Genomic DNA, 25,488 nt, shown 5'->3' on the forward strand with positions numbered 1-25,488 from the left:
GTGAAGGTTTTCGTTTTTGCTGTGCTGCCAGTCAGCCATGGGCGTGTACATTTCGGAGGAGTACGTAATCCAGCGGCGCGCTGAGAAGAGGGCGGCGGCTCGGAGTGCGGCCACGGCCGACGGCGTCAAGGAGACGGCGGGGAGGAGCCGGTGGACGGCGTCGTGGGCAGACGCCGAGCAGAAGAAGGGCAATGCAGACGCCAACGCCATTGCCAATGCAGCTGAGTGGAGCTCGAGGGGCGGCAATGAGGTCATCCTTGCCTATTTATCAGCGTAGGTGTTGCCGTCCGGTTGCTTCTGTTGCCAATGGCCAAAATGGTCCATGAGTAGGTACACCAGTAGATCACTAGATTTTTTTTTTTAAACAATGAGTAAATCACTAGTACATTTTGTGCTCAGCACTTGCTAAATCGGCAATTTTGCCTGGTTGTAATTTGCTGACCCATTTGTATATTGTATGACTGACCCATTTGTATATTGTATGACTGGGCAAAAGGTTCAGTTCACTTCAGGATGAAATTATTTGCAGTCATTTCTCAAAGAGCGTCGAAGGATCTTCTTCTCATCCGGTTGTCTGTGTTGCCAATGACCAAATGGTCCATGGGTAGGTACATCAGTACTTCACTAGATTTTGTAGTCAGCACTTGCCGAATTGACTGCTTTTTTTTTTAACTTGCATAACAGGTGCTCTGCCGATTTCATTAAAAGGGAAAAGAAATACAGAATGGCCCGATTTATGAGGAAAACCAGGCCCAAAACCATTGAACTAAAAAGAAAAGAAAGAAAAAAAAACAACCACCGATGCAACACGAACAAACCACCTCCACAAATCACAACCTCTGTCCGAAATGATATTGAGCAAGGTCTTCAAAGACGCCTTCAAGAAGGAAAGCATCATCAATTGACACAGTCGTCGTCTTCGGCATCGACCTCCGTCGATCACAAAGCTTTCACCCAGATCCGTACAAGACCACTCCACCAAACCCTGAGAATGGTCCGACCTAGCCAACAACCCCAGTGCCGCTTCCAAACCTAACCAGCCAGGACTCAGTGATGAGAGGCAGCTCTTCGACAATGCCTCCAAGGAAGAAAAGGACGTCCACAAGCGCCAACATTGCCGGCATCGACCCCCGTCGAAGAAACAAGCTTTCGCCCAGAGCCTAAAATCTCACCACCTCTATAGACTCCGGGGAGGGAGCCAAGCCAAAACGAACCTGCAAACCGAGCCTCGACTCCGCTTGTATTCAACAATGACGAGACCAGACCAATTGGATCGGAAGGGCTCCACGGCGTACACATAACCATGGTGGATTGCTCGTGTTGAGACCGGCACCACCGCGTACACGAGCATACCACCGGAACGACCTCAGAGCCGCCACCTCCACCACAACCACGCTGACCACCATAGCAATAGCCCCAAAAGCCCAGTCGGACCAAGAGAGGAGCCATAACCACAGTCAAGCCTAGGATCCACCTCCAAAGCCGAAGCTCTCGCACGAAGCGCAGATCGGGCATGCCAACTCCAGTGCGCCTCCGCGCCGAACCACCAGCCGTCGCACCGCCTTTTCCCAGCTCAGCTCCTTGCACGCCGCCGTGCAGAGCACCCAAGCAGCCACACCCGTGGAACAGGGCACCCGAGCAGCAGCGCTGCAAGCCTGCACTCGACCACCGAAGACGCCCGGGGCCGAACTCCCTCCCGTCTGGACCACGACCACGCCCTGGCGCCCACGCAGCATGGCCTCGCTGCCATGCCCCATCCCGCTCCACTCCACGTGCCCTCGCAGATCTCACCGATGCCTATTCCACCCACGCGCCCTCGCGGACGGGCGCGACGCCCCGCCGCACGCAGATCCAGCTCGAAGCGTGCCTGGCCCGCCCTTGCACAGCCTCGCCGCGCCGCCTCGAGCCAGCGTAGCCGCCGGCCGAGCTCCCGCCGAAGAGGAACGGCCCGCGCCACGCCGCCCCGAGCGGAAGGAGGAGACGGCCCCGCCGCCGCCGAGCCGCACGGGCTTTGCCCGGCGACGCCGTCCGGCGGCGGCGAGGGGAGGCGTGGTTGGTGGGTGCGGCGCTGCTGACGGCTAGGGTTCGCTTCCGGCCGCCCGCGGGAGCGACCAGGAAGCGGGGGAAGGCTTGTTTTATTGGACTGGTTTCCCTTGCATGTAATTAGCTGAGCCATTCGTACATGTTTTATTGGACAAAAGGTTCAGTTCACTTCAGGGTGAGCTTCTCTGCAGTCATTTCTTGGAGAGCGTCGAAGAATCTTCTGCTCATCCTGTCATCCAACACACATCTATCTAAAGATTTCAAATATCCTAGTTCCGAATCTGAACTACTAGATTGCAGGGATTCAAATAACTCCTGGAAAACAAGACAGCAAATATTTGCATTCTGTGGTTATCAATCTGAACTAGATTGCAGCAAATAGTGCAAAAGAAGTGGATAAGTTGAGCAATGGCCAAATGGTCCATCAGTAGGTTTTGTGGTCAGCACTCAGCACTTGCTGAATCGGCAGATTTGCCTACCTGTAAATTAGCTGAACCCCTTCGTACATTCTTTGATTGGGCAAAAGGTTCGATTCAGGGTGAAAGTCTCTGCAGTCATTTTCCAGAGAGCGTCAAAGAAGGATTTCTCATCTTGTGACTATCCAGCACATAGGTCTATCTATTTGTCACCAAAAGGGCAAAAATTCACTTTTCGTGGTTCTGAACCTGAACTTGATTGCAACAACTCAAGAAAATCTACTGGTAAACAAGACGGCCAAATTTTACATTCTGTTGTTCTGAATCGGCACTCGATTGCAGACAACTGTGTAAAACAAGATGAAATGTTAGTGTCTGTACTTCAAACATACAAACGATGGGACAAAACCGAGCAGGCGGGTGAGGAGTCAGGACTTGCGCACTGCTGAATACCCAAGCCTGTGCTCACTCTGTGCAGGAGCGGTGACATACAGCACGACAGATGCGCCCAGTAGTAACACAACAAGGGCAGTGAAGTTTACCAGCAGGGCTTCCGAGCTGTATTTGCCCAGACCCGCGACCTGAAGGAAAGTGAGCTTCTCCAGGAACCCCAGCTCAGCCGCGAGCAGCGCCAGCACGTAGACCACGAGCCCAGCACGAATGTGCCACGGAAGCACGGCACGTCGCAGTGTCGGCGAAGCGCCGGGAAAGAAGAAGGTCAGAAAGCCAGATACCCACTGAAAGATGGCATCACAACATTAAGGTTTCAGGTAATACACAAACAAAGCTGAAAGAAGTTATGTTCAAACAGTTATCTTGATTATATACGTCAAGTATACCACCATTTCTGAAGAATAGACACAAGAAATTTGAACAAAATGAGGACATGTATGCTAATTTTTTTATTTATTGATGCTACAGAATGATTGCATCTTTTATGAGCAAATCACGCCTGACACATTTAACACATATCGTCAATCTAGAGGTCTGACGACACTTAGCTGGCTGACGGATAGAAGTAAGACAATCTACCTCCATAATTGATACTGCAATGCCACTAATAGGGATTCACCTTGTCGGCAGATGGCTCGAAGAGACAGAATACATATGAGGAATTTTAGCATGAATTGCCCTAAGATCCTCCATTAGTTGGAAAGTATCCTTTATCATGTCAAACACCATGAGATCTCTGTTCTAGTGCTTATTGCTTTGGTTATCTCCTGAAAAAATATTCTCTTTTTTTAATGGAAAGAAAATGTTCCCTCTACAGCTGGAGCAAAACATAACAGATTTCAAAGCTTAAAATTCACCGAGCAATTCGGTGTATCCCATGGTGCCAGCTCCTAGTGGAGAACTCCTAGGAGCACTAACACTACTGTGTTGCTAGAATTTACAAATGCAACAAATAATTGCTTTGTTCGGGAACAATCCAAATAACTATGTTTATTTAAATTCCAAGATTCACAGAATATGCTTGGAATCACCAAATGGTAATGGTTTATGCGGCTTACCTGTAAACCATACAAAATGATAGCGCCAAGTCCAACCCAGGAGTGCAAGCTGTATAGATTAGCGATTCCACTTTCATTGTGAAACTTGAAGGCAGCATATATCCCGAACGATCCCAGAAAAAGCGCAACAGCATGAAGAATCAAATGGACCATCTTATTTGTGTCATGGCTCCATGGCAATGTTTTGTAGCTCATAATGGCTGCAGAAAAACTACAAGTAGCTTGATCAGACATATTCAAACCTCCTCATCACGGAAAAACCATCAAGGAAGAGAAGAGAACCTAACCTTCACTCCCTATGATGATGAATCCGATCAGCATAAGGACAGGATGAACCTGCATAGTAGTGAGCATATGACGTTATGAATTTTGATGTAAACAACAATATGAATTTGAGCATAACCAAAGTTCCCTTGACTGAGCTTATAACATTAGCCATTAGGTAACAATAAAAAAAATAGCCATTAGGTATTTGGTTTAGCTCAAAATAGGGGACTCTGCCAATCCCAATCCACCTTTTATGGGCATAGCCCTTAGAGGAACTCCAACCGTCTGACCCATTTCGTCCGCGCGTGTCCGTTTGGGTCATCATGAACAAAAAACTCGGCCCAACGCATCGTCCCAAACAGAAGCGCGTCCGTTTTTTGTCTGCCCGTGACCCACTCCAGGCCCAAATTTGGGCCGCATTTGCGTCGTCGCAGACACGGGACGGAAGCCCGCGACGCCAGCCTTTCTCTTTCCCCTGGCCCGCCAGTCGGTGGCACGCAGGCCACTCTCCTCTTCCTTCCTTCTCCCCCGACTCACCCGGGCGCCACACCTCCTGCCACTGCTGCTCACTTCCGCCGACGACGCCAACCATCCGTCCATAGATAGGTCACCCTCCCGGCCGCCTCATCTCCCGTCGCCGCCGCAGAGCTCCGACCCCTGTGTCCTGAGGCTCTTCACTAGACGGCTTGTTCCACGACGCCCGCAAGCTGTTCGACAGTTTGCCCGCAAGGTACCAATGGACTCCGATGATGAGTTTTTTTTCTATGACGTTCTTTGTGATTCGGATGATTCTTCATCCGATGATGAGGAGATCGTGGTAGCTGCGTTGGTCGTACATGACCACATAAGTATGGAGCGGCCGCTGTTTAGGGGCTCCCTATCGGGGCACACGCCGGCACTGAATCGCAACCGGGAGAGTGGTCATTTCCTACTCCGGAAGGACTACTTCGAGACCCCAAACCCGCTTTTCAAACATCACATGTTTCGACGCCTTTTTCGTATGGCTAGGCATGTGTTCAACCCTATTCGGGAGGGGTGATGGAGTACGATAACTATTTCGAGTACAAGACAGATGCCCTTGGAAAAATTGGCTTCTCCTCTTATCAAAGATGCATTGCTGCCATTTGGATGCTTGCATACGGAGTTTTCGGTGATCTCATTGATGAGTATGTCCGGATGAGTGAGTCCACATGCCTTGAGTCCATGTATAGATTCTGCAGGGCTGTCATAGCTGTGCTTGGGCCAGAGTATTTGAGAGAGCCAATTGTTGCTGATACAGCATATGTCAGCAGGGGGTTCCCGCCTTCCCAGGGATGCTTGGTACCATAGATTGTATACGCTGGAAGTGGACAAGCTGCCCTTCTGCTTGGCAGGGGCAATATAAGGGCCATGTCCGAGCTTGCACTGTCATACTTGAGGCCGTTGATTCCCAAGATCTCTAGATTTGGCACTCTTTCTTCGGCATGGACGGCTATCACAATGATATCAATGTGCTCCAGGGCTCTCCAGTGTTTGCTAGGATGGCAAAAGACAATTGCCCAGAGGTAAATGTTGAGATCAATGGCCACCACTATAACAAAGTATACTATCTAGCTGACGGTATCTATCCACAGTGAACTACTCTTGTCAAGACAATCCCCAACCCTGTAGGAGAGAAGAGAAAGAGATTTGCCCAGAGCAAGAGAGTGCTAGGAAGGATGTTGAGCGTGCCTTTGGTGTTCCGCAATCTCGATGGGGCACTGTTCGGTATCCTGCAAGAACTTGAAGCACCCAGAAGCTTTGGGAGGTGATGACTGCTTGTGTGATCATGCACAACATGATCATAGAGGATGAGCGCCCGGAACGTCTCTATGATCAAGAATTTCAGTTTCGGGGTGATAATGTTGTGCCTAAGCATGGAGGAACGACAACGTTTGCATAGTTCATCGAGTTTCATCATTAGATGCGTGATTGAGAAACTCACATGCAGCTGCAAAATGATTTGGTTGAGCATACATGGATTCATGTTGGCAACCAATAAATGTATTGGCAACCTTTTCTTTCAAATGTATTTGAGACAATTTAATATTAGTTTGGCTTGTAAACTATGAGATATTTATATGGTTCTTGAACTATGCAATGCTTTATATTTTTATTGAATTTTATTAATCTAGGATCAAAAAATGGCTGCAAGCCTGCAACGAGGACGAAAAACGGGTCGGCGCGTTAGACAAACAGCCGACCCAAACAAAAAATGGGACGGACAGGCCGACCCAAACGGACAGAACGCGCGTTCATTTGATCGCGTGGTTGGAGTTGCTCTTAGAATGCACTCCCTCTGTTTCAAAATAAGTGTCGTGGTTTTAGCAAATTTGAACCAAAAGAACGACACTTATTTTGAAATGGAGGGGGTACTTTTGTTCCAGGATTACATTTTTACATGGGATTAAGCTTAAAAAATGACCTTCAGCAAAAATCTTCCAGGAAAAATTGGAGCCTTCATACATGTGGTCTTCCTTCCAACAGTAGATGCATATGATTTACTTTTCCATATGGAAAAAAAAGGCAAGCATTGGATCATCAAGTTTCATGATCAGATCCAGCTAAGACGAGAACAGGCTAGCACACTACAGTCTTGCGACCAAAAGCAGAGGACGCCACTATTAACCGCCACGCATGTGCCATTAAACAGGCTCAAGCAGTGCCTACGCAGGCGAAGACATGAATTTGACAGCAATTAAAGATACTACCTAACCAAGGACCGGATGTAATGCCACATCCACGATCTACCAACTAAGAGATAGGGAGAAGACGAGGCTGTTGGTTAGTTTTTACGTACGTTGAAGATGAGCCCCTTGTTGGTGGGGGAGCTGAGGGCGAGGCCACCGCGAAAGTGTACGCACCACAGCAGCACGAGCGCCGCCGCCGTGGCCGCGAGCGCGCGCGCCGCCTTGGCCGGCGCCGGCACGGCCATCTCGTCAGGCGACGGGGAGGAATCAGAGTCTTCACTTTGTAAAGTCAAACTCCTTGCCTGTCCAGTCCATGAGCGTGCTGAGGAAGAGGGCACATTGGGTCCATGGTCTTTTTTTTTTTAACTGGGAACATTTCATTTCATTAATCGCCACGCCAGCCATAGTCGACGGCAACGAGACCTTGGGCAAAGGTAGAAGCAAGACCCGCAAGACCCGACCATACGGCTTGGGGTGCAAGCACCATCTTCGACCCATGCATCGCAAGAGCGTCTACAACCTTATTACAAGCCCGTGGGCAATGAACAATGTCGAAAGAAATAAAGTTTAAAGAAGCAAAAGCTTTAATCTTTTGAAACAAATTGCCATTTGAAGCCAGATCATATCTTGATGTCTTGATCGCTGAGACCAAAGTGGAGGCATCTGTTTCCATCACCATGTTGCCAATGCCTAACTCATGTGCCTTGTAGATAGCACGGATGCAAGCTTCAACTTCAGCTTGTAGTGCGTCGTGGACGTGATGTAGCCTCCCCGCAGCAGTGACCACGACATCCCCTTCATGATCCCTGATAATGTAGCCCCATCCTCCTGTCAAAGTATCCTTATTGTAACTCCCGTCAGAGTTTATTTTCAGAATGCCAACTTCAGGTTTTGTCCATCCTGTGACCGTTCTTTCCTGGCTCTGTTTCCTCCCACCAAAGAACTCAATGTACTCGTCAGTTGTACGTCGTGTCTGCCAGCCCAGCGCTTGTGTATTGATCTGTGTCTGCTCCACTCTGAATTTGTTATGGGCATTCCACCAGGTCCATAACAGTGCAATGATGGTCGTCGTTTGTGCAAGGGAACCAGCTAGCAGCACCTGTACCACCTCCTTCGGATCATGTAACAACATGCATGCTCGCCTCATTCCTCTAACCCGAGATTCCGCCACAGCTGCTTAGAGCCCTTACACTGGAAGAAAAGGTGACTCACATCTTCATCGCGTCGCTTACATACTGGGCAACGGGTATCTACCTCAATGCCCCTCCTTTGTAGATTGACTCTTACCAGTAGGTTGTTATTAGCGATTCTCCAAAGGAATTGTTGGATTTTCAACGGGCATGGTGCTCTCCGGATCGCTACCCAGTTGAAACTGTCGCCATCCAGCTCAGCGTTGCCCATCTCTCCTGCATCCACCTCTTGCATTTTCTTGCAGAATTTGTAGGCCGATTTGACCGAAAAAGCGCCTCGGTGGTCAGGGTGCCAAGCCCAAAAGTCCTGCACGTCCTCCTGAACAGGGATCGTCATGATCAGTTGCGCATCGGGAGCCCAGAAGATGGAGGTAACAAGCTGCTCATCCCAGGTGGACGTATACGGATCCATTAGCTCTGCTGCAGTTGAGATGATCGTATGGCCCCATGGGGTGAAAGGACGCCTATCCCAGTTGCGTGGAATCCATGGATCCTCCCAGATTTTGACAGTAGTGTCGTCGCCAACTCGTTTGATCAGCCTCTTCTTAAGCACCTCCACTCCTTGCAGTATACTGCGCCATGCATATGATATCCCTTCTTTGGCTTCGGCGTTGAGGATGTCCGTAGCTGGGTAATATCGTGCTTTCATTACACGTGCACATAGCGATTCGGGGTTTTCCAACAGGCGCCAAGCTTGCTTAGCTAGCATTGCTAGGTTGAAAGTGTGCAGATCCTTGAAACCCAAGCCTCCCTCTTTCTTTGATCTTGTCAGTTTTTCCGCAGAAAGCCAATGAATCTTCTAGTCATCCTCCTACTGTGCCCAAAAAAACCGACACATCATTGACGTCATTTTCTCGCATAGACCCTTTGTGAGATCAAAGACCGACATTGCAAAGACTGGAATAGCTTGGGCACAAGCTTTAATCAGGATCTCCTTCCCTGCTTTTGTCAGCAATTTTTCCAGCCAACCCTGAATGCATTGCCACATTCTGTCTTTTAGGTATGCAAACGCTTTGGTCCTCGACTGGCCAATAAACACATGCAGCCCCAAGTATCTCTCATTCCATGTTTCTCCTGTTAATCCCAACAGATCTAGCAGCTTCCTCCGGGTATCCCGCTTGGTATTCTTACTAAACATTATGGCTGATTTGTCAACATTTATAGTTTGTCCCGAACATTCCTCATACAGTTTCAGGATGTTTTGCAAATGAAGTATAGCATCTTCTGTAGCCTTCAGAAGAATCAACGAGTCATCTGCAAACAGTAGGTGATTAAAGCTCGGGGCATTGCGGCATATTTGAACTCCCTCAAGTCTCCCTTCTTGTTCAGCGTTGTTGAGTAGAGATGAGAAGGCTTCCGCGCAGAACAGAAATAAGTAAGGTGATATTGGATCCCCCTGTCGTAGCCCCCTCCCCGGCAAAAGCTTCTCCGTGATAGTATCATTGAATCTGAAGGTATACTTTACTGTAGTGCAGCACTTCATAACTAGCTGTACCCATGCATCCGCAAAGCCCATTTTGTGCATCATCGTTTCCAGGAATTCCCATTCAACTCTATCATATGCTTTGCTCATATCGAGTTTTAGAGCCGCATACCCCCCTCTCGAGATCTTTTATTCTGCATAAAATGGGTGACTTCATAGGCGAGCAAGATATTATCTGTGATCAAACGGCCTGGGATAAAGGCACTCTGATTTGGAGCTATCACCTCCGGCAGGATCTGTTTTAGCCTGTTCGCAACAACCTTCGAGATAAGCTTGTAGATCACGTTACACAAACTGATAGGTCGTAGATCCTTCATCCTTTTAGGGTTGGGTACTTTAGGGATCAATACCACACATGTGTCATTCCATGCTTCCGGCATCACTCCTCCATGCAGTACGCTCAAAACCTCCTCCACTACTTTCTCCCCAATTGTCTCCCAATACTTTTTATAAAAGCTCGTCGGCATACCATCAAGACCAGGGGCTTTAAGATCACCGATGCTCTGTAGTGCAGCCCGGACTTCTTCAGCAGTGTAGTTTTTTGTGAGCATCTCATTCATAGGCGGAGTGATTCTTGCCATCACATGCACGAGTAGTTCCTCCATCCTGGTAGTGGTCGTCGGGGTGAACAGCTTCCCGAAATATTCCATGATCACCACCTCCTTTTCTTCCTCCTCTTCCGCACACCCTCCATCATCTCTCCTGAGTCTCTTTATTCTGTTCTTCTTTCTACGAGCCGAAGCGAACCTCTGGAAGTATGCCGTGTTTCGATCTCCTTTCTGTAACCATGTAACATGTGCACGTTGCTTATAATACATCTCCATCTGGTCATCGAGTCGTTCCAGCTTGTATCTCAGTATCCTTTCCCTGTTCACCGTGTCCTGTGTGAGAGTGTGTTGCCTGCAAACCTCCACCTCTTTCTTCAGTTTTGCGATCCTTCTCTCCATGTCCCCAAGTGATGTGCGACTCCAATGCTGAAGGTCATCTGCCACACCTTGTAGTGCATGTACCACTGTGCCCCCTCTGGCTGCCATTTCTCTCTTCCAAGCATTCTCAATGACAGCACCACAAGCATTCTCAATGACAGCACCACAAGCATACTATGATCGGCCGGTGATCGGAGTGTCTAGGGTTGCCGTGCACTACCCGGTACTCAGGAAAACGGCTGCACCATTCGGGAGTCGCCACTTCTCGGTCCAGTCTCTCGCGAATGTAATGTTGTGCATCATGGTTGTTATTGCGCCAGGTATATGGGTCCCCAACAAACCCAAGATCATGGAGGTGACAGTGTTCTAGGGCTTGTTTAAAGCGGTCCATGTAAATTTGAGGTCTCGCCACACCCCCTTCCTTTTCACCCTGCATTAGAACCTCATTGAAATCCCCCACACATATCCATGATTTGTCACTGTGATGTTTTATATTACGCAGTAGTCGCCAGGTTGTTTCCCTAGCTTCCATTTTGGGTTCCCCATATATTCTTGTGAATCGCCAAACGAAACTGTCATCCTCTGTGATCTCAGTATCAATATGGTACCGTGATTTCATGCCCGGGTTAACCTTCAGTGAGCTTTTCCAGAACATAGCTAAACCCCCTCCCTTCCCTTCACAGTCCTTCACCACCAGGCCAGTCATTCCCAACTTCCACTTCCACCACTCAATCCTCATAGCATCCAGCTTCGTCTTCGATAAGAATAGCATGTCAGGGTCCTCCTTTCTTCTGGAGATCCAGAAGGCTACGAATTGCCGGGCCGTTCCCCAACCCACGGCAGTTCCAAGTGATCAGCTTCATTGGGGGTTGCAGGACTGCCCCGGCAGCCCCGCATACATTTGGTTGTTTTGGTTCATCTCCGTTCCCTCTGTAGCATCCACCATTCTCCCCTTCCTTTGCTCCTGTTGCGACCACGTCTCCATCTCCTCCCCAACCCGCTTCCCAATCACGATACCAATGTGTTCCTGACCCTCCTTGCTCGGTTCGCGTGTTCTTCTTTTAAACTTCCTTCCACTCTTCCCTCCTGCAGCGGCCTCTATCTTTGTGCTCTCATGTTCCTCCTTGTCCCTACCCATAGGGTGTGGCTGGTGGTTCTGCAACTCATTGTGTTCTGCACTAGGAGGCACTATTATGGTCTCTCCTTCAACCTCCTGTCTGTTTACCACCTCTCTTTATCTTCAAAGCTTAACTGTTTCGTTGTACCCCTGGAGCCACCACCATCATCCTTGGCTGTAGCTTTGAGTGGGCTAGTCACCTCCCTCTCCTCCTCCTGGCTATTACGACCACTGCTACGTGAAGCTGTACCGTCTTTACGCCACGAGAGGGCTGCACTACCTCTGCCCACACCTCCACGTCCCAGCTGATACATACGCCGGTCGGTACCACTCTATTTATATCCCACCGCCCCCATGCTTTCTTCACTCGATTTGTTGCTCCCCCCTTTTCCTCTTCCTCCCTCCGCACATTTCTTGTTTTCCTCCTCAACTCTCATCCATGGACCGAATTGCGGTGCTTCATTCTTTGCCGACTTCAGTTTACATTCCTTCTCCCTGTGTCCAATAATCCCGCATGTCGGGGGGATAACCCTGGGGTAGGCTCATCAAGCCTGCTCCTTCATTTCCGACCCAATGGACATGAAGATATGGAGATTCCCAAGGCCCAAGTCTTCTGACCGGCTAGGCCTCGCTTGCCGGCTGGACGACAAGGCGGCCACCTTTCTGGCCGGCCAGGCATCCCTTGCCGGCTAGAATGCAGGCGGCCTCCCCTTCAGAGCCGGCCTGGTCTCGCCAGCCGGACTGGGGAGGAGGCGGCCACCCACGAGCCGGCTAGCCAAGCAGGCTAGCCGGCCGAGGATCACCAGTCACATCAGATCATAGGTGAGGAAAGGACCTCACGATTAAAGGTAGCTACGCGTCAGCAAAGGTACTAGATCGGGGCAGCCGGCAGGTACGAGCGTCGGCGGCCACGTCGCTGACCTACCCCGGCTCTGATCCATCACCTAGCCTGATGTCGAACCGTCACACTCCCACTCCATTACTGCACTCGGCGTGGGGAACAGTGGAGGCGGTCGTACAGCCTGCCCATGAAGAATCTCGCGGGGCGACGCTTGACGTACAACGCGTGCTCAACGTCAACCTTACGCGGGAGCCCCATTGGCCAGTCGGCGGGTCCCACAGGTAAACGAGACCATGCGGACGGCGGGCCCCTCATCGACAAGACAAGACCCTCGTGGGCCCCTGGCCAGCCGGTGAAGCGGCCAGCCGGGTCCCACGCTTGTACCCTTTATCCATATTGTAGGGTTCATCTATAAAACCCCCCGGTTGCCCCCCATGCAGAGGGGCCGATCACTTACCAGTCATTCAACACTACACTCCCACCAACCAACAGAGAGCGAGGTAGAGACGAGCCGGCTGCTCCCCTCTTCCTCCTCCCAACACAGCTCCAGGAGCAACATTGTACTCTGTTCCCATACATCAAACACACAAGTAGGATTAGGGGTATTATCTCTACGGAGAGCCCTGAACCTGGGTACATCGTGCGTCCCATGCATGTACCAACCTCGTTCCCAGCGCCCACCTTTGTCCCTTCGGTTCTCACCAACTTTAGCCTACCTATGGCATATGTTGTGAGTATTCACCGACATTTGGCGCCCACCGTGGGGCCGATTGCGGCATCGGCTGGCTTCACGCGCTGGGTGGGGCCCCGCACCTACACCACCGGATGCATCGCGTCCGGATCGGTTTGCATGCCCGTGGAGCTCGCTTTCGAGGAGGCGACGCCCATGATGATCGACGTCCCCGTCCGCCATGCGGATTCGGACGAAGATTCTAACGACGAGGCGCTTCCTAGCGTCGTCGTCGCAGCCATGGAGAACCTGAGCGTTCTCTTCAGCGACCTTCGCCTCAACGACGGCGCATGCTACTCCGGCGAGGACTACGACGTTGAGGCGCTCTGCGCCAGCTTCAGCAGGCTCTCAATCGCTGAGACGCCTGCCCACGACGTTTATGTTGGAATTATGCCCCAGAGGCAATAATAAATATAGTTATTATTATAATTCCTGTATCAAGATAATCGTTTATTATCCATGCTATAATTGTATTGAATGAAGACTCATTTACATGTGTGGATACATAGACAAAACACCATCCCTAGCAAGCCTCTAGTTGGCTAGCCAGTTGATCAAAGATAGTCAGTGTCTTCTGATTATGAACAAGGTGTTGTTGCTTGATAACTGGATCACGTCATTAGGAGAATCACGTGATGGACTAGACCCAAACTAATAGACGTAGCATGTTGATCGTGTCATTTTGTTGCTACTGTTTTCTGCGTGTCAAGTATTTATTCCTATGACCATGAGATCATATAACTCACTGACACCGGAGGAATGCTTTGTGTGTATCAAACGTCGCAACGTAACTGGGTGACTATAAAGATGCTCTACAGGTATCTCCGAAGGTGTTAGTTGAGTTAGTGTGGATCAAGACTGGGATTTGTCACTCCGTGTGAACGGAGAGGTATCTCGGGGCCCACTCGGTAATACAACATCACACACAAGCCTTGCAAGCAATGTAACTTAGTGTAAGTTGCGGGATCTTGTATTACGGAACGAGTAAAGAGACTTGCTGGTAAACGAGATTGAAATAGGTATGCGGATACTGACGATCGAATCTCGGGCAAGTAACATACCGAAGGACAAAGGGAATGACATACGGGATTATATGAATCCTTGGCACTGAGGTTCAAACGATAAGATCTTCGTAGAATATGTAGGATCCAATATGGGCATCCAGGTCCCGCTATTGGATATTGACCGAGGAGTCTCTCGGGTCATGTCTACATAGTTCTCGAACCCGCAGGGTCTGCACACTTAAGGTTCGACGTTGTTTTATGCGTATTTGAGTTATATGGTTGGTTACCGAATGTTGTTCGGAGTCCCGGATGAGATCACGGACGTCACGAGGGTTTCCGGAATGGTCCGGAAACGAAGATTGATATATAGGATGACCTCATTTGATTACCGGAAGGTTTTCGGAGTTACCGGGAATGACGAATGGGTTCCGGGAGTTCACCGGGGGGGGCAACCCACCCCGGGGAAGCCCATAGGCCTTGAGGGTGGCACACCAGCCCTTAGTGGGCTGGTGGGACAGCCCAAAAGGGCCCTATGCGCCAAGGAGAAGAAAATCAAGAGGAAAAAAAAGGAGGAGGTGGGAAGGAAGGGGGACTCCCTCCCACCAAACCAAGTCCAACTCGGTTTGGGGGGGGAGTCCTCCCCCCTTGGACTCGGCCGACCCCCTTGGGGCTCCTTGAACCCCAAGGCAAGGTCCCCTCCCTCCCACCTATATATACGGAGGTTTTAGGGCTGATTTGAGATGACTTTTCCACGGCAGCCCGACCACATACCTCCACAGTTTTTCCTCTAGATCGCGTTTCTGCGGAGCTCGGGCGGAGCCCTGCTGAGACAAGGTCATCACCAACCTCCGGAGCGCCGTCACGCTGCCGGAGAACTCTTCTACTTCTCCATCTCTCTTGCTGGATCAAGAAGGCCGAGATCATCGTCGAGCTGTACGTGTGCTGAACGCGGAGGTGCCGTCCGTTCGGTACTAGATCGTGGGACTGATCGCGGGATTGTTCGCGGGGTGGATCGAGGGACGTGAGGACGTTCCACTACATCAACCGCGTTCTCTAACGCTTCTGTTGTACGATCTACAAGGGTACGTATATCACTCATCCCCTCTCGTAGATGGACATCACCATGATAGGTCTTCGTGCGCGTAGGAAATTTTTTGTTTCCCATGCGACGTTCCCCAACAGTTTACCCCAGTAATGTCCTCATCTTCGATGGCCCTCCACCGTCGGTGGGGTTCTTCCCCCATACCACGTCGCTGTCGTTTCCAACACCGTGGAGGTGATGGTTATCGGCGCCGGCACCAGCACGGCTCCCGGCAAGGCCTCCGCAGGCGCTCGCGAGCCCGCTGCGGCCACCGCCGACACTCTTCGGGACGCCATCGCCGGCCTGAAGACACCGGTCACCGCTTCCGCTGACCAGGCAGACGCTCGGGCCTCACTGGAGGAGGCTCGCAAGCGCATCTTGGAGGAGGGCATCGCTGTGGCCTCGGCGAAACGTCGGTTGGAGGCTACACGTCGTGAGTACAACTCCGCATACGGTCTTACTCCGATTTCTGAGGCCCCCAATCGGCTTGGATTGGTCCGCAGCCGCGGACGGTTCGTCGCCGAGGTTCTAGGCGGGGACCTGCCCACCTACGAGACTCCTGCGGCCAACATGCGGGCGACGCAGGCGGCCATGGAGGAGATGGCCAGCCTGGAAGGCGAGGAGCGCACCTTCGTGGAGAAGTGCGTCAAGGATCTCCTTGACGCCGCTAACCAGCAACACGCTCGGTTCGACCCCGGCCATGCTCATTCAGAGTCCCCGGGGCGAACTCGGGGACTCGCCGCGACCCTAGTGGCCAGCACCACGCCGAAGGATCTTCCTCGGATCGCCCTTCCGGCTGGAGGGGCGAGGGAGGCCAAGGCCGGCGCTTGCAGCACCAGAGTGAGCACACTTCGGGCCTACGTCGCGGAGGCGACGAGGGCGACTCGGAGTACGGGGATCTTCCCCCACGAAGAACTCATGCATCCGGCTCCCGAGGAGCCTCCCCTCTCGCCACCAGGGCTGGCGCCCCCGCCTCCCAGGACGAGCGGGACGCCCGCTGGCGTATCGTCGCCCTGGCCCATTCGGCCCTCCTAGAGGAAGACGGACCCATCGGTCCGGCATGCTTCGGCCCCCGGATCCGAGGGGAGCCGTTCCTCCGAGGCTTCACCCTACCTCGGGATACGCCGAAATATAACGGCACGACCAAGCCAAAAGACTGGCTGATCGACTACACCACGGTCGTAGGCATCGCTAGGGGCAACAAGCGCGTAGCGGTTTGCTACGTGCCACTCATGCTAGCCGGCTCGGCCCAGACGTGGCTTAACAGCCTCCCGGCCGGCAGCGTCAACTCCTGGGTGGATTTCGAGGAGGCGTCCGTCCGCAACTTCACCGGCACCTACAAGCGCCCTGGTCGGCCTCGCGAGCTGGCCATGTGCGTCCAGAAGGCCGACGAACCCCTCCGCGACTACGTCACCCGGTGGACTGAGCTCCGCAACTCCTGTGAGGGGGTGCATGAGGTACAAGACATACAGTACTTCATCGACGGATGCCGAGACGGCACCCTCCTCAAGCACAAGCTCATGTGCGCCGAGCCCACCTCCTTGGCGGTGCTCATGGCCAAGGCGGACAAGTACGCCATGGCCGACTCCGCAATGCGCATCAAGGTGACCGCCTCGGACAAGGTCGTGTCTGCGCCGGCTGCTCCCAAGCCGGCTGGGGACAACCGAGGCGGCCAGAACAACTACAAGCGCAAGGCGGATCAGATGGCCAACAACAAGCTAGTGGCCAACGTGGAGGGCGAGACGTCGGCTTCCCAAGCCGCCCCCCCACAAAAGCGTCGCAATCAGGGCAACCCCAACTGGCAGCCCAGGCAGTCTCTCGAGCAACTGCTCGACGCCCCTGCAAGATACATTCGGGGGCGGCGCCGTCTACCTATACCCTTCGACAGTGCAGCATTGCACGCCGGCTGTCGCAAGGGGAGGGCCTGCCGGCTCCTCTGGGTGCGCAGGCGGTGCCCCGCGCACCGGCTCCCCATCACGCTCCGCTTCCGCCGCCGCCACCTTGCGACGACGGCCCACACCCTGACGACTACCCGCATCAAGACGGAGCGTTTGTCGTCTTCACCAGTGAAGGCGACGACAAGCACAGCCTGCGCCAAAGGCGGCGCGAGGTAAACACCACTGTCCCCCCGGTTCCCCAATACATGCATTGGCCCGACAAACCAATTACATGGAGCCGGGTGGACCACCCTGCGGTGATGCCCAACCCGGGGTCATACGCACTCGTCCTCGACCCCACCTTTGCCTCCAAGAGGCTCACCTGCCGATTCTCCCGGGTGCTGGTCGATGGCGGCAGCAGCATCAATATCCTCTACCTCGACACTCTCCGCAAGCTCGGGCTCAAGGAGACGGACGTCCTGCCAACCAACACTGTCTTCCACGACATCGTGCCTGGGCAGTCGTGCTCGCCCATCGGCAAGATCCAGCTGGACGCCCTCTTCGGCGACAAGGCCCACTTCCGTCACGAGTCCATATGGTTCGAGGTGGTGGACCTCAGTAGCCCGTATCACGCGCTGCTGGGGAGACCGGCTCTGGCCAAATTCATGGCTATTCCGCATTACGCCTACCTGAAGATGAAGATGCCGGGTCCCAAGGGCATCATCACTGTTGTTGGCGACTACAAGAAGTCGCTCGAGTGCGCCCAAGATAGCAGCCGCCTCGCCGACGCCTTGGTGATTGTCGAGGAGAAGCGGCAGATCGACCGGCTCGTGGCCCAGGCTACCGAGCAGCCGACGATTCCTTCTCCTCCGTCCCAATCGGCCGGCGAGGGATCTTTCAAGCCGGCTAAAGAGACCAAGCAGGTCCCACTCAACCCTGCCAACCCGAAGCAGTGCATCACCATCGGGGCTGGCCTCAGCCCCAAATAGGAAGGCGAGCTCGTCGACTTCCTCCATGAGAATCGGGACATCTTTCCATGGTCCCCCAAGGACATGCCGGATGTTTCGAGGAAGTACACCGAGCACAAACTTCACGTGCGACCAGATGCAAAGCCGGTGAAACAACCTTTGCGCCGCTTCGCCGAGGGGACGCGACGCACAATCGGAGAAGAGATCACCCGTCTCCTTGCAGCCGGCTTCATCATGGAGGTTTTCCACCCGGACTGGCTGGCGAACCCAGTCCTGGTGCTGAAGAAGAACAACACATGGGAATGTGCATCGACTACACTAGCCTGAATAAGGCATGTCCGAAAGACCCTTTCGCGTTGCCTAGGATAGATCAAGTGATCGACTCCACTGCAGGCTACGAACTGCTGTCATTTCTGGATGCTTATTCAGGCTACCATCAAATCAAGCTGGATCCAGCTGATCGCCTGAAGACATCCTTCATCACGCCCTTCGGGGCCTACTGCTACACCACCATGACGTTCGGTCTAAAGAACGCATGTGCGACATTCCAACGCTGCATGGAGCAGTGCCTACTGCCACAGATTGGTAGAAACATCCACGTCTATGTGGATGACATCGTCGTCAAGACAAAGCAGCACTTCAGCCTCCTCGACGACCTGCGAGAGACATTCGCCAATCTATGTGAATACAAGAACCGACTCAATCCGGAGAAGTGCGTCTTCGGGGTCCCAGGCGGCAAACTCTTGGGGTTGTTCGTATCCGCCCGCGGCATCGAAGCGAACCCTGAGAAAATTAGCACCATCGAGCGGATGGTGCGGCCGGCTCGGATCCTCGACGTCCAGAAGTTCGCCGACTGCTTGGCATCCCTCAGCCGGTTCGTCATCCGGCTTGGCGAGAAGGCCCTTCCACTCTACCAACTCATGAATAAGACGACGAAGTTTGAGTGGAACAACCAGGCGGACGAAGCCTTCCGCGACCTCAAGCGGGTAATCTCGAGCCTGCCAATCTTGGCAGCCCTGTCTGAAAGGGAACCCATACTCATATACATCGCGGCGACCACTCGCGTGGTCAACGTAGTGTTGGTAGCTCAGCGCAAAGAGGAAGGCAAGGCCCTGCCAGTGCAGCGCCCTGTCTACTACCTTAGTGAGGTCTTGTCCGCCTCTAAGCAGAACTACCCTCATTATCAAAAAATGTGTTATGGTGTTTACCTTGCTGCAAAGAAATTAAAACAATACTTCCAAGAGCATGCCATCACTATGCTGAGCACGGCTCCACTCTGATAGATCATGGGCAACCGTGATGCCACGGGCAGAATCGCCAAATGGTCCATCGCCATGGCGTACCATGACATTCGGTACGAGCCTCGCACCGCCATCAAATCACAGGTGGTGGCCGACTTCTTAGTCGACTGGGCCGAGACCCAGTTCGAGCCACCGCCTCCAAACTCCACGCATTGGCGGATGCACTTCGACGGATCGAAGATGCGGACGGGACTGGGAGCCGACATCATCTTGACGTCCGCAAAAGGGGACCAGCTCAAGTACGCTCTCCAGATCCACTTCGCCGCCTCCAACAACGTCGCCGAGTACGAAGCACTAGCTCACGGCCTCTGGCTGGCCAAGGAGATTGGCATCCGACGGCTCATATGCTTCCGCGATTCGGACATGGTGGTGCAGCAGGTCTCTGGCGAATGGGACGCCAGGGACGCCAACATGGCAAGCTACCACTTCTTCATCCAACAGCTCAGCGGCCCCTTCGAGGGTTTTGAGTTCCACCATGTTCCCAGGGTGGAAAATGAGGCGGCAGATACGCTGGCAAAGATTGGCTCCACAAGGCAGGCCATCCCAGCCGGCGTCTCCCTCGAGCAACTCCACAATCCGTCTATCAAGCCGTCTCCGGAGTCGGCATCAATCTTCGTACCGGCCGACTCGACGATACAAGCTTCGTCGGCTCCGCCAGTTATGTCAGCTGCGGACCCCACGCCGGCTGCACTGACGGCACCGGCTCCAAATACGACACAGACTGAGTCTGCGGTGCAAGCGCCGTCGGCTCCACCAACTACGCAGGCTTCGGATCCTAATCCAGCTCCATTGGTCCACCCGACTCCAACAACGACAACCACGGCTCTGCCCGGGCTCGAATCCTCCCAGTGGGTGGACATCATGGAGATAGACGATGAGCCGGCTGCAGCAATAGCACCGGAGACGCCATCAGGCTCGGGGGCTGCAGAAGCCCCCAATAGTCAAGATGAAGCGGAGGCGACCCTTGTGTCGGCTCCATCATGGGATCAGGCCATTCTGGTCTTCCTTCTTCACGGCGAACTTCCTCAGAATGAGGCGGAGGCGAGACAGACCCAGCGCAGGTCCGCCGCCTACACCATCATTAATCGCGAGCTAGTGCGACGCAGCACGACCGGCGTGTTCCAACGCTGCGTCGAATCAGAAAAAGGGCTGGAGATCCTCAGAGACATCCACCAGGGGGAGTGCGGGTATCATGCCGCCTCCAGAACCCTGGTGGCCAAAGCATTCCACCATGGATTCTACTCGCCCATGGCCCTCGAGGAGGCTGTGGCTCTCGTGGACAAATGTGAAGGCTGCCAACGCTTTAGTGCACAAAGCCATATGCCACCTTCAGCGCTGAAAACCATTCCCTTATCATGGCCATTCGCTGTCTGGGGACTGGACATGGTTGGGCCCTTCAAGACGGCTCGCGGAGGGATGACGCATCTTCTAGTAGCCGTCGACAAGTTCACCAAGTGGATCGAAGCCAGGCCTATCAAGAAACTTGACGCCCCACGGCTGTCAGGTTTATCACAGACATCTCTGTCCGATATGGCGTTCCCCACAGCATCATCACCGACAATGGCACCAACTTCGCCAAGGGTGCCCTGGCGCTCTACTGTTCCAAGGTAGGCATCCGGCTCGACCTGGCCTCAGTGGCACACCGCCAGTCAAATGGCCAAGCGGAGAGGGCCAACGGCCTGATCCTAGCCGGCATCAAGCCAAGGCTGGTGGCACCACTGGTCAGGTCAGCCGCCTGCTGGATCGAAGAACTGTCGGCTGTACTATGGAGCCTCCGCACCACGCCCAGCCGGTCGACCGGCTTCACTCCATTCTTTCTGGTATACGGGTCTGAGGCTATCATCCCCACGGATGTCGAACTCGACTCACCTCGGGTCACCCTATACACAGAAACAGAGGCGAAGGAGGCCAGAGAAGACGGTGTGGATCTCCTCGAGGAAGCAAGGGACTTGGCTTTGAGCCGGACGGCCATCTACCAACAGAAGCTGAGATACTACCACAACAAAAGGATCAGACCCCTCTCTTTCAGGGAGGGAGACTTGGTCCTCAGAAGAATCCAGCGCACTGCCGGCCAGCACAAGCTCTCACCCCCCCTGGGAGGGACCCTTCATCATCAGTAGGGCGTTACACAACAACGCTTACTACCTGATTGACGCCCAAAAGCCAAGGAAACGCAAGAGGGACGACTCTGGCCAAGAAAGGGAGCGCCCATGGAACGCGGCGTTGCTTCGCCCGTTCTATTGCTAAAAGGCGGAAGACAAGCAAAGGGAAGAGCATACACACGTATCTTCCTCCCTCTTCAGGGAACAAAGAAGGCAATAAAAAGGACATGCTCCATGTTTCTTTTTGTCAAAAGTTCTCACTCACGTGTACGGGCTACATAGCGTACCACCTCTTGCCGGCTTGCTTAAGCTCGGAGGATACGCAGCGAAGCCCCTTGCTAGCTTTAAACAAGCTCGGTAGCTCGCCAGCCGCTCGGATAGTCAAATCCTTGTAGTCGGGCACATAGTGTACCGGCTGAATCCCGGTCCATCGCTTGAACCTGCGGGCTGGCTCCGGTCGCTCGGTTCGCGATGAGACGTCGGGTCAGGTCGAATACATGCACAGTCCGGCTATACTTGGAACGACCGGCTCGGGCCGGCTCGATCGTATATACGATCTCCTTCAAGACTCAAGATGGCCTCTGACTGCTGGGAACAACTAATATGGCAAAAAAGCAGGCTCCATGCTTTCTCTTGCTAAAAGAGTTTTCACACAGTGTACGGGCTACACCGCGTACCACCTCTTGCTGGCTTGCTTAAGCTCGGAGGCTACGGAGAAAAAAGCAGGCTCCATGCTTTCTCTTGCTAAAAGAGTTTTCACTCAGTGTAGGGGCTACACCGCGTACCACCTCTTGCTAGCTTGCTTAAGCCCGGAGGCTACGCCGCGCGGCCCCTTGCTAGCTTCAAACAAGCTCGGGGGCTCGCCAGCCGCTCGGACGGTCAATCCTTGTAGTCGGGCACATAGTGTACCGGCTGAATCCCGGTCCATCGCTTGAACCTGCGGGCAGGCTCCGGTCGCTCAGTTCGCGGTGTGACGCCGGTTCAGGTCGAATACATGCACAGTCCGGCTATACTAGTGAGGACCAGGCTCGAGTTGGTTCATTCTAGCCGGCCTCTGATTGGCTTATGTCTTGTTCTTTACGTCTTGATGGCTTCGGATAAGAGAAGTCAACCAGGAATCAAAAGACGGGATCATAAGACAACACGCTTGGTGACGAATATAATGTTGAATATATACATTCATAAAAAGCATTGGCCCACGGCCCACGTTCGTTACATCCCTCCGGGGGTAGAACAAAAAACACAAAGGGACGCCAGTTACGGGACAACGGCCTCAGGGGTCGTCTCGGTTGCCGCTCCTGATGTGGTAGCATCGCCGCCTCCGGCTCCTCCCGAGGTAGATGCGCCATCTCCCCTGTTGCGGCCCCCGGCTCCGCTGATCCCGGAGTCGGCATACGCCCCACTGCTGGAAGCGGCTGCAGATTCCGTAGCCCAGGCCGCCTCGTCGGCGCTGCCATCGACGTCATAGGGCTGAAGGCCGTGCAGATCCTCAGCGATCACGCCGCCGTTCTCGCCTTGCTCCAAGACGAAGTCATCCCAGGCGGCGTACTCGGCGATGGCGCTGGCTCTCACCCGAAGCTCCTCCTCCAGGCCTTGTAGCTCCGCCTCTGAGCCGTCGCGTTGGGCAGCCAGCTTGCCCAAGTTCAGCTTACGATACCATGACTTGGCCAAGCACAGGGCCATGTAAGCCCCAGACCGCGCTGCGGAGGCTCGCCAGGCGTCCAGGCGCTCTCCACCCGCTGCGAGCCAGCGGGCAAGCCGACTCATGGTCGTCGGCTCCACGCCCTCCGGCCACAGGGCCGCCACCATCGACAAACCTGCAACCTGGAGCTGAGTCACAGACTCGCTCTGGACGTGCAGGCGGGCCCGAAGGCCCACGCCGATCTCCTCTACGCTCCAGCCGGAGGTAGTATCCACCTCCTGCCCGGCCGCGTGGCGCTCCTCACGGATCACCTCAACGGCGGTGTCGGCTGCGACCTGGGTCTCGGAGAAGAGATCTGGGGGAAAGACAGTCGGGACGTAAGAACACAACAAGAGGAGGAGACAGCGAAAAAACCAAGCGCAAAACAAGGAAAGGAAACCCACGCTGGAAGGCGCCATCGGTCTCGTGAAAGACCTCGAGGACCTCACGCTCCCGCACCTCACTCGCATGGGTGAGGCGGGCGATTTCCTACTGGAGGGTCGCGGCGGACTCCAGCGCCTTACCCAGCTGCGTTTGCTTCTGGGTGAGGGCTTCGTCCTTCGCCCTCAAGGCGGCGTCCTTGAGGTTCGCCTCCTCAAGATGAAGCGACGCGAGGCGGTCCATGTCTGCAGAGTAGGAGGCCTCCTTCTCCTGCAGCGTGGCCCGCAGCCGCTCCAACTCGACCCGGCCGGCCGCCTCGAGCTCCTTCTTCTCCGCCTGAAGAAGGTCCAGCTGCTCATGGAGCCGGCCGCCGACTTCGCACAAGGCATCGCGCTCCGCGGCAGCCTTGCCTAGCCGGACTTCAAGCTCGGCGATCCGGCCATCAGCCCCGAGGTGCTGGTCCCGAAGCTCGTTGTACGCCTGTACTTGAGCATCGTAAAGCGCCTGCCAAAGGGGAGAGAAAGGGAACATGATTAAGATTCGACCTGGTTAAAAGCATAACCAGCCCGATTCTCGGGGGCTACACCCAGTGGGTGCGCTTGCGCGCCCCCACTGAAGAAAAATATGCAGAAGAAAAAGACCTCCAAGAGATTTGGACTGGTTGGCAATCAACCCGCCTAATTCTCGCGGGCTACACCCAGTGGGTGCGTTGTCGCGCCCCCACTGACGTGAAAAGAAGAGAAAAAAGCGCAATAAAAAACTAAAGAAGGCAAGGCCTACCTGGGTGCGGGCTTCCAGGCGCTCCATGTCGCCGCATACCACGCGGCCCGCCTGATCCACCTTCGACCAGCTGCTGTCAAACAGCGTCACCAGCTCCGGCACGCCGGAAAGAACGGTGCCGGCGGGCATTCACAGGCCGGCCGCGTTCGCCGCCCGCCATGACTTCATGGGCCGGCTCCCAGGCGGCCCCCTGCCCTTGGCGCAATACGACCCTGCTGGGGGACGACGATGGCGCCGGCTCCTGGTGCCGGCTCGACGGCCGGCTCGGGCGCCGTCCCAGTCGGCGCTACCCCCTCCGCAGGAGGCGGATGAGCTGCGTCCGGTGCATCCATGGTCACCCCTGGAGCATCAGGGGCCGCGTCCGGCGCGGTCAGATCCAGCACCGGCGTGTCAGGAGCCGCTTCGGCCCTGGGAGAAACCGGGATCGTCTCCAGGTCTTCCCGCTCCGGGGCTGCCGGCTCAGACGGCTGGGCCCCTTCGGTCCTTGGGTTCGGCCTAGAGGCGGCCTCGCTAGCTGGCTCCTCCACACGAACGTGTGCGGAGGGGTCCTGTCTAGCCTTCGCCCGCTTCTCCGCCGGCCTCTCGACCCGGCTGGGGCAAGGCTGGCTCACGGCGGCCTTCCCCGCAGCCGTGTCCCACCGGCGCTTGGACTTTGCCTCCAGCTCCCTATCGGCAACATCGACCGCCGCCCAGCCGTCCCGCTCGGCTGCAGAGGTGGTGTCTTCATCCACATCCTTCGCCTCCCTGTCAAGCCAAGCTTCTCAGGAACAAAGTTCATCTCAAAATATAGAAGGGAGAAGAGGAGGAAACCATACCCGACTACTACCGGGACCTGCCTCCGGCCATCGCCTCGGCGCCGCGTGCTCGCTGCCCGACTAGGGGACCCGACACCGGTCGCTTAGAGGCTGGCCGAGAAGTTGTGGCACCCTTGCCCTTCTTCCCGGCTGCCTCGTCGGCAACGGTCCCTCCGCCACCTTGACGCCGGCCGCGCGACGGTAGTGGGCCGGTGACCTCCTCCACCTCGTCGGAGTCTCCCTCGAAGGCTGCATCAGAGCAGAATGAGGCCTCCTCATCATCGTCC

At 54.3% G+C, this 25,488-nt stretch overlaps 1 protein-coding gene and 1 pseudogene across 2 annotated transcripts; both read right to left on the bottom strand.

The window, feature by feature from the left end:
• Nucleotides 1-828: 828 nt before the first annotated feature.
• LOC123433607 lies at nucleotides 829-2,330 on the bottom strand (annotated as a pseudogene). The gene has a single exon (XR_006624959.1). The product of XR_006624959.1 is annotated as an uncharacterized LOC123433607 (transcript).
• Nucleotides 2,331-2,718: 388 nt separating this feature from the next.
• On the bottom strand, nucleotides 2,719-7,244 carry LOC123433623 (probable ascorbate-specific transmembrane electron transporter 1). The gene is made up of 4 exons (XM_045115461.1): nucleotides 7,056-7,244; nucleotides 4,258-4,306; nucleotides 3,971-4,170; nucleotides 2,719-3,196 (listed from the first exon to the last, which is right to left on the bottom strand). Exons 1-4 carry the CDS (start codon nucleotides 7,188-7,190, stop codon nucleotides 2,888-2,890), a joined length of 693 nt encoding a protein of 230 aa, XP_044971396.1. The 5' UTR covers nucleotides 7,191-7,244; the 3' UTR covers nucleotides 2,719-2,887.
• Between the last annotated feature and the right edge of the window lie 18,244 nt (nucleotides 7,245-25,488).

The sequence above is a fragment of the Hordeum vulgare genome, chromosome 1H (assembly GCF_904849725.1).
Source record: "Hordeum vulgare subsp. vulgare chromosome 1H, MorexV3_pseudomolecules_assembly, whole genome shotgun sequence".
NCBI classification, from domain to species: domain Eukaryota; kingdom Viridiplantae; phylum Streptophyta; class Magnoliopsida; order Poales; family Poaceae; genus Hordeum; species Hordeum vulgare.